The sequence below is a fragment of the Vigna umbellata genome, chromosome 5 (genome assembly GCF_029865625.1).
Source record: "Vigna umbellata cultivar VRB3 chromosome 5, Vumbellata_1.0, whole genome shotgun sequence".
In the NCBI taxonomy this organism is placed as follows: domain Eukaryota; kingdom Viridiplantae; phylum Streptophyta; class Magnoliopsida; order Fabales; family Fabaceae; genus Vigna; species Vigna umbellata.
In genome coordinates, this window is record NC_142169.1 from 10,049,011 (window position 1) to 10,058,679 (window position 9,669).

The window sequence follows — 9,669 nt, forward strand, 5'->3', positions numbered from 1 at the left end:
AGTGATACAAAATAAGTTTCACTCTGCTATCTTTGAATGTTGTCTCTACACACCAACATCTTTCTCTCACCAAAACCTAGCAGTTCCACTCTGTTGTGCCCACCTCCACTCCAATTCCCCACACCTCGCTTATCAGCTTCTCTTTGTAGAACTGTTCTCGTGCACAGGCCAAGTAATGATGGGGATGCCACCACTCAGTCTCCACGATGGAATTCCACCCGCAATGGCTTAAGAATGCTCCAACGGCACGGTGGTTCATGATAATCAACTATGGATCCCACCCCCTAATAACCATCCACTTCTCTACATTCCTCTCTTCAAACCCCTCGGGCATCCACTTCTCCTCTTCCTTACTCTCCTCCTTCCCCTTCTTCTCCGACACCACCCATATGAACCCATGATCTAACACTTCCATCCTGCATGCAATCTCGTAAAGTTGTTTATCCGGGAAATGATAAAGGCTCCCAAAGCATATGTACACCACCGAGTTTTCCGCCTTAGAGTCAAGCCAACTCACGCACTCATGCATACTCACCAAACTCTTCATGCCCCTCTCTGGTTTCTCTGCAGGGGTTTTGGGTATGAGAGAGGCCGACCCAAATGCCAAGCCTTGTGCCCTGTCATTTTCTCGTAGTACCGGATGTATTCTTCTTCGTCGAGCTCCGCGAAGTTGTTCAATTTTGTTACTGTAAGCTTCCTCCCTTTTCGTCTCACTTTCTTCACTAATTTTCGCTTGTCTTAGGTTTTTCTCTCTCATCCACTTTCTTCATTAAACATGTTTCCCACTTTCTTCATTCGTTAACTTCTAACCACCTTTCCGGGTTCCTCTTTGCTCAGAATCTATGATCCTTGACAAGTTGTTTCTATTCCTTTATTCTGTCACTGCTACCTTTCTCTACTTTCTTTTTCTGCTATTGCACTACAAAAAAGAAAGGCATTACCGAAGGCCAAAAGCCCTCGGAAAATGCCAGAAGCCGTCGGAAATGAGCATTTACAGACGGCTTATCGACGACCATCAAGCCCTCGGTAAATCCCTTGTCGCTAACAATTACCGAGGGCCAAAAGCCTTCGGTAATTACCGAGGGCCAAAAGCCTTCGGTAATTACCGAAAGACAGTATCACATAACAATTCATTTATTTCTCTTTATTTCTCTATAACAGCAGCTCATTTATTTCTCTGAAAAATCTGCACTTATCCAATTAAAAAAAAACACATAACAGCTCATTTATTTCTCTTTATTTCTCTATAACAACTCATTTATCACAAGGCAAATTCCAATTCACTATAACATCTCATTTATTTCTCTGAAAAATATGCACTTATCCAAACGAATAATAGCAACGTGCAAAATTGAATTCCTAATGCACTACACCTACAATTAACCAAACGAATCTAATACATATTGCATGATATGACAAAACAAACAGCAATTGCACTACTTTCCCTTGTGATCTTCGAAGCTCTTTGGAAATATCTCGAAGCTGAGAGAGCGTAACAGGATTCCCTTGAAGGACCCATTTCTGAAGAATGTTTGTGGCGCTTCGCTTAGGGAGCCTTAGCCTCAAGATTCTGCTCCTTAGGTCATCACCTTCCACACTCTCTTCAACTAAATCATTGCTCACAGCACCCAAAGCAGTGGTGAACAAAGAATCATACCAGGGTCATCAAAGAAGCAACCAATTCCGGTTGCTGAGATTCCAATAGCATGTGCTTCAAGGTACAACACCTGTCCAAGGAGTCAAGTTTCCTAAAATAATATACACCCAGACATTCTTTTCACGCAAAGTAGGTTCCATACGGGCCAACATACCAAGGCTGAAGCAACCATCACTTGCAATGTCCTTCAAGAACGTGATACACTTGTAAAACAGGATATACAATATTCGTGGAGTATCAGTTCAGATTCTAATTAGAAATAAGACTGATATTAGTGTTACACAGTTAATGGTATAATATCATTGTACATTAGACTTATCAATATATAGAATCAATCAAAAGCTAAATTAATTTTGTAACTCAACCAGTAGATGTTAAGATAATAAAGCACAGAAATAAGTCAAAGCTTTAAAACCCAGATACACAAATCCCATACTATGATGCTATTAGGAATAAACAACATTCTGTTCACTTATTCAGTAGAGACAAAAGTACCAGACAATATGTGATAATTGTGAAGCGAATGGATATATTATTACTTTATACAAACCAAATAAACTGTGTTTAAATAATAATTCCTGCTTCAAATTGAGAACAATGGATAAAGACAGATGTTCAACTCTATAGTGCTATTAAATCCACTATGTTCTACACACCTTCAACTCAATGTTTACTTTTCCTAGCATTTAACATATATATAGTGTACGCATGGCACACAATTAATTAAGCTAGCTGAAAAGTTGTCTTAGATGGTTGCATGGAAGGAGTATAGTGAATACTATCACTTTAAATTCTTTAAGCGCTAAATAATATTATCGTACTTTTAGCAGATTGCTTTCATCCCAAATTATTTAGTCCTTCAAGTATTTTCATTTCAAATTATTATTGTGGAACTCCATGAGACTAAGTGCCAGCCTCCAATACGCCACAGATGATGACTATAAATAAATAGCTAAGATATCATACACTATCAAAATGATATATTTTGCATTTAGAGTCTCATGATGACAGCTTACCTTCAATGCTATTCCCAAGCAGGCTTGGCGATTTTGTGGACGCCCCAAAATTAAACTCCAGATAGCACCAAGGCCTTGAGTCACACGTTCAATGTCACGGATAACTTTTCCATCATGACCAATAATATCAGAATAGCAGACATCATTCAAAATCTTCAAGGACGACTCAGGCAAAAGTGGAACTTCACCAAGAAGTCTATTAAAAGACTTGTCTGAAGCTGGAAAAGAGTCCAATAAAGTTTTGGCCTACAAGGAAGTAGTATATCCCACATTTACAAGAAAAAGATAGAAAAATATTGTTCATTACGACCAAATAACTAATTTTGAGCATACCACTCCCAAGAGAAATTTTTCATATAAAACAGCAGAAGATGAAGCATTTTCAACTGAATCGAATATCATCAGGGAGTGCAGATGGTACAAAACATGCAGTACAAGTTCATGTCCCTGAAAATCCATCAGTAAGTGATCAATTAGTCTATAAAAGAAATTAAACAACAGAAACAAATTTTCAGAAAAACGTCTGTAAAATGTTAGAAAAAGTACTTAAAAAAGTTGAGTCAAGAATTAAGATCAGTTTTGTATCTAAGCAATACTTATAAAAACATCCCAGGTGATAAAACAGAACTCTACTTTACCAACTAGTCTCCCTTTATAAATTCTTTATACATTGGAACAATAGCAAGATTCACACCACCCTACAATATGCAGATTTGAAGAATAGACTATATCTATTTATCATGTTCCCAAACATACTTTACAGCACATTTTACACCAAGTAAAATCCTATTCATGAGCTTCAAATACAATACTATATATGATTTTGCTTGGTAGTACAAACCTTGAGTGGCACAAGCACTGACAGTTATTCCATGGTTAATCTATGGTATGAGGTTGAGCCTTCAAGGAATTGAATGGTTAATTGTTTCTTGATTCAAGGCTAGCCATTCAAATAAACAGTCTCTCCACTCACAGGGTTAATGCAAACATACACTCTTCCTAAACCCCACTAGGTGGGAGCCTTGTGCACTGTGCCACTCCTGTTTACAATCTATGATGTATCTTACAAATGTCTAGATTCACAAAAACCAAAGTTGACAAGATAACCTACTTCACATATGTAGTGGAAATTTACAAGCAACACAGTGATTTCTTACACATAAATCATTACACTAATATAATATCATTCATTACTTATAAAGTACCATCATATGCAAGATTTACCCGCCGAGGATCACGTTTAGAATCAGCAGGCAGGTCACTGAAGATAGAAGTGTCAGACGGCAATGAACTAGTGCCAATAACAGTGGTCGTAGTTGAAGGCAACACAGCTTGGCCAGTACCAGACACAGATTGGACAGAATTTATTGGAACCGAAGTTGCTATAACATGTGATTGACTGACTTGGGAGTTTAATTGTCGTGTTGCTGGTAAATTCCCAATCCTTGACAATGGTGGGGGAGTCTTAGGCAAATGCTTCATATTAGTTATGACAATATCAGCCAGTAGATCAAGATGAATCTTTCAAATGAGGATCTCAATAGTTATATTGTTTCGAAAAAATAATAAATAGAAGTTAGTATGAAGTGGTTATAATAGGGGTAGTTAGGAGGAGTTTAAACATCAGTTAGGGGAAGTTTTAATTGGTAGTAAGGTAGTTCTTATCTTTTAAGGAGGAGGGTGTTGTAGTTCTGTGGGTGGACTGTATTTTGTTTCAGAACAGGGATTGTCCTCTAGAGAAGGAAATTTCTTCCCTTCGAACCTATCATTTACTCCATTTTCTTATCTCTCTTGAACCAAGACCTATCATTTACTTTCAGCACTCTTCTATGCTTTTGGCTTGATCACTATAAATAGCTATATATTGAGAAACTACGTTCTTTGTATCTCACACTAACTCTTAACCTAGTAGTAAACATGAATACCAAAACCACTTTCTTCTTTTGCTTCCTCTGCGCGTTGCTTCTCATCTATACTATGTTAACTCAGCCATCTAAACATGCTACAATTGGTAACTATACTGCATCTGTTCCTTCCTGAAACCAACATGAATCACTCTTCTACCAACTAATCTGCATCTTTCTTTCTTGTTATTCCTATTCCCATTTCACTAAACCAATTCAATATAACTTGCTTTTCATTTTATTTCCACTTTCCAATAATATTAACGAAAACTTGTCCCAGTTTATTAATCCAAAAGCCAGTACAGAACATGCCTCAATGTCGAAGCCCGATAGCCTCCCTTGACAACGACAGTCGCCCTCACGTCACGGGAGCAACCTCCTCTCTACGCCTTGGCACACACCCTAACGTCAACGGACCACCCTCCTCACGGCAATGCCAATGCACTGCTCGAACACCACCGAACCCTACCCGCACAATGCCACCAGACAAACGAGAAAGGGACAGCGAGAGGAAGAAAAAACTCAAGCAAAAGCCAGAGGGAGAGAATGGGAAGCACAAATTGGGGACGAGAACGAACAGGGGGGAATGGGGGAGCACAACCAAAGTCCACCTTTCACGAAATTGGGGACGACAGCAGAGAGGGAATAGGGTCTTCTCTTACGAAATTAGGGTCGAGGTATTACAATACCCCCGATTACTTAATTTAAGGTGTCGAGCATCTTACCGAAGGCCACAACCCCTCGGTAATGCTCTTTTGACCTTCGGTAATTACACTTCACCATGCCCCTCGGTAATGCCAATTTTGACCGTCGAAAAAACTTATTTACCGACGGTCCCTTGGCCTTCGGTAATAATCCTTCGGTAATAACCCAAATTCTTTTAGTGTTGGTTTCACATTTTATACCCACTCTATTTTCAGTTACAATACCTCTTCTGCCATGATGGATGGATCAACGATGGAAGAAATTGACTTAAAAATCATCCACATCCCCTTGCAGCTTCTCATCTTCCCCTTGGAATCTTCTGTTGTCAAAAGTCTGGTTTTGACGAATATTGAAGGATCTGAGTGATGTTGGTGGGAAAGGGTGCTTGACAAGATGTAGCGTTGTTTATAATTAGTGCTCTTGAGAGTTCTAAATTAATGTATGAGCTGTTATAAAAGTAATGTGGGAATCAATCACTTTTAAAAGTTAGTGACAAATGTTGTGTCACATATAGTGATACAATACGGAATGAAGTTGCAGAAGTAAATGAAACGCACCAAAACTCAAAATATGGAAAGGTTTTCCTCTTCTTATAAAGCCAAAATATGAAAATGTGATAAAAAAAGTGAGCAAGCAAAGTATATAGGGGATTGTGTGTGCATTAAATGAGGGAGAGTCACGAAGGAGAGGGAATGAAGATGGGGGCACGGTGTTAGGGAAATCATGTCTTTGGTGCAGAGAGCAGAACTCTCTCAGTTTGACTTGGAAGAATGAAAGAAAGTTTAGTTGAGATGTGGAAGAATGAGTGTGTGAGTTTGCATGGAGATTTTAGGGACGTTAATATATTGGGGTAAATGTAGGTGAGGTACTGTCATCATGTAAGAGTTAAAATGCATGGTTTTTGTTATTGAAAGATTTATTTTGAAGGCATGTGGGAATTGGAGTGCGGTGGTGATAAAGTAAGAACGTTAGTATGTGTTGTTGGAGAAGTGGTATATGTAAATAATATTATGGGAGAAGAGAAAGAGGAAGAGAAGGAAGAGAATGTGTTGTTGAAAATGAAGGAGAGTGAGAGAAAGGGTGCAGTACTAGTGAAGAGAGGTTGAGGAGAAGGAGATACTGGGTGTTAGAGTTGTAGGAGTTATAGGAACTAAAGTTGAAGAAGAAAATAAGATGGTAACTAGGAAAGAAAATAAGTGTGGAATGCTATGTTCAGTGAGTAGTGTGATAATGTTGGTGAATGATGGAAGGAAGATTGGAAATAGGTTTTGAAATAAGGGAGGATAAGGGATGATGTTGAGAGTAAAGCGAAAAATGCCTACTACATAAGTGGAATTCTCGGACCAATGCATCAAGGAGGGAGGGAGTGTGTGATTTTGCATGGGAATGATTATGTAACTTTGGGCATTGGATTGATGTTTATAAAGTGAGGAAGTGTAAATGAAAGAAGAAAGAGATGAAGAGATGTGTAGGGTGTGTGACGTGAGAATTAAAGTGAAAAAGAGAGAGAAGAGAAAGAGTTAAGGTACTGGGAGTTAAAGAGGAGAAAACTGTAAAAGGGAGATGACTATGTGTAGAGATTTTTGAGTCAATGTAGGAGAGAGAAAGAGTTAGATCTCTTCCAATTAACTCTAACCTAATATATAACATTGAGAAAAGAAAGAGAAAGTCTGCAGTGTTGCAGAGAATCTTACGAAAGAAAAAGAAAGTCTGCAGTGGTGTAGAGAACCAGAGGAGAGAGAAAGAAAAGTTAAGGCCGTTATACATATTTAATGGAAGGGACAACCTTGACGCAAAATTTATTAAATAAAAACAAATTTGACACACTTTTAAAATGAGGGACCTAATTGAGAAAAATAAGCAAATCTAAGGACAAAAAAGGCTATTAAGCCTAAGGTTAATTTAATGGAGGTGTAGTTACATAATGATTCCCAACGTGTGAATACAATCGTGAGGGAGGTTCTACTCACACGTATTGTTTGCTTGGAGTGAGAATAGAAAACCTAATTGTTAGACTCCGAATAAAAGACTTCAAAATTTATTTACATTAATTTTTGTTTTTGTAAAAAGGATATAAATAATTTGAAAAATGAAAGAAATAGATAAAAGATTTAATTATTATTTGAAGTGAGAGAAAATTTCTACTAGGATTCTTCCTTGAATTATTTTGATCTTATCTAGAATTTCCTATTTGTTGTAACGATCTTCCAGACTTATTAAATCTTGTTGTCTCTTACACCTAATTTTATGTTTTTTTTCCATCTAATTGTACTTATATAGATCAAAATTTATATTTTATAATTTTCAAATATTAAGGTCATCATTGATAATATCATTATCTAAATTTCATATATGTTTTTATTTATTCATATAATTTATGTTTTTATTTATTCATATAATTTCATTCATAGTACGAGTTATGTTCAAAACTTAATTAGGTCCAAAATTTATTGAAACTAAAAATAACCTATTTTCATAATAATCGAATTTGTATAATAATAAATCTAAGTGTAATTATATCATGGATTAATTGTAATGATATCATATAATAACATAAATTTAAGTAATTTATATTCAAAATATAATAGTAAAAACAGGAGGAAAGAACACATTAATAAGATAGGGAGAGAGAGAGGGGCAAGACAAATCTAGAAAGACCAAAATATATATGAAAAATTTCGCCCATTTTCATAATCATACAATAGATGTAAATTCTTGAAAATAGCATATATGAAATAGTTTTTCCTACTTATAAGTTTATATATTAGGCCACTCATGAAAATTATTCACTTTATATTTTTTACCTTTCTTTTTCACTTTTAGTTTTCTCCATGAAATACCGATTTTTACGTAAATAATGTAAATGAAAAACGTTATATCTTTAGAAAAATTGATTATATGTATAGTCCATAAACTTTTAGCCTTGTAATTTAAATTTAAATTTTTGTGTCTAGTTTAATTAATTAGTTACTCTTTTTGTCATTTTAGTCTCATGTTTTTTTCTTGACCTTTTCTCCTAACTTATAATAAGAACTGATACTGGTGAATATATATATATATATATATATATATATATATATATAACATCCCAAAAATACAATAATAAAACCACATAATAGAATAATCACATTAATTAATGTATCGGTTCAGTCTTTCACTAAGCAACGTACGATCACGACCGATCGGCCTTACATAAAGTTATAAACTTAACTTCACAAGATAAACAAGACTAGACCGAACAGTTTACAAAAATTTACCGAACGGTCATTACTAATAAAAGAAAAGGTGACCGAACGTTACCTTATACTAACTAAACTATACTACTAACCGAACGTACTACGGTTCGGCCTTAACTTCAACTTCCACGAGGTTCTCTTCCTCCAAATATTGCTCTTCCAGCGCCTCTTTCAGTAGCGCGTCTCCTTCTGCTCACATCCACACGGATGATCATTGCAAGGACAAGGACGGACGTACAAACGAGACAACACAAGGAAAAACACAGGGTAAGCTTATGTAATTTAATTCAAGCAATAACATACAATTATCACATTCAAACGCATCAAATACATCTCAACGTACGATTCAAGCAAGGCCTACTACTAGACTGACCGTCCGGACTGTATGAATTCTGTGTAGCTACGACGTTCGTGCACCCGGGTGATGTAGTAACTGGAATTCTCATCAGCTGCCACCCGAGGTTAGTCCGTTCCATCCAAAGTACCCCTAAGGACTAGGACCTCCTGTCGTTCCCACACATGACCTACTCTCCTCTACGTGAGGACGAGTACTCACGGAACATCAGGATGAACCGCCAGCTAAGCTTTACCACATTCATACTTTACAATTTCAAGAGTCATCCATGAGTCGTTCCTCCCCGGAACGCTCGTCCAACTTCACATCATTTCATTAATAATCATTTTCAATTCCATCCTTCATTATCACTTTTCTCAAATTCATCTTTGTTCAAAGGTTTATAAAGACACCAGAAACCGAACGTTCAATCCTCACCCAGAACGAGGACGAACACTTGAGACGAGACAGATAGGTCTCCAGTCCCAGAATAGAATAAGACCAAGAGAATTACTTTTAGATTCAAGAATAATCCCGGGTAAAATATATATAATATGTAACGAACGTTATTTACATTGTGAATCAGTTAAATGAACTGACTCTCGTGAGTTCAGACCCACACTCAAAGAATAGAGTAAGTACGAAGGCTCTAGGCCGGATCCAATGAACGTAGACACATCAGAACGTTAAATAACCATAGTTTAGAATTAATCATATACAGGAACCTAATGCCCGTCAATGACCGAACACGGTAAAAGGATTTACTGAATTTGGACGAACGCTGTTTCATCAAGTTTGATAAATTAAAAACGATTAC

At 36.7% G+C, this 9,669-nt stretch overlaps 1 protein-coding gene across 1 annotated transcript; it reads right to left on the reverse strand.

Annotated features, from left to right (window-relative positions):
- Positions 1 to 268: 268 nt before the first annotated feature.
- Positions 269 to 1,829, reverse strand: LOC148197662 (uncharacterized). Its single transcript, XM_088115604.1, has 4 exons — positions 1,812 to 1,829; positions 1,658 to 1,727; positions 1,427 to 1,607; positions 269 to 764 (listed from the first exon to the last, which is right to left on the reverse strand). Exons 1-4 carry the CDS (start codon positions 1,827 to 1,829, stop codon positions 269 to 271), a joined length of 765 nt encoding a protein of 254 aa, XP_087971730.1.
- Positions 1,830 to 9,669: the final 7,840 nt, after the last annotated feature.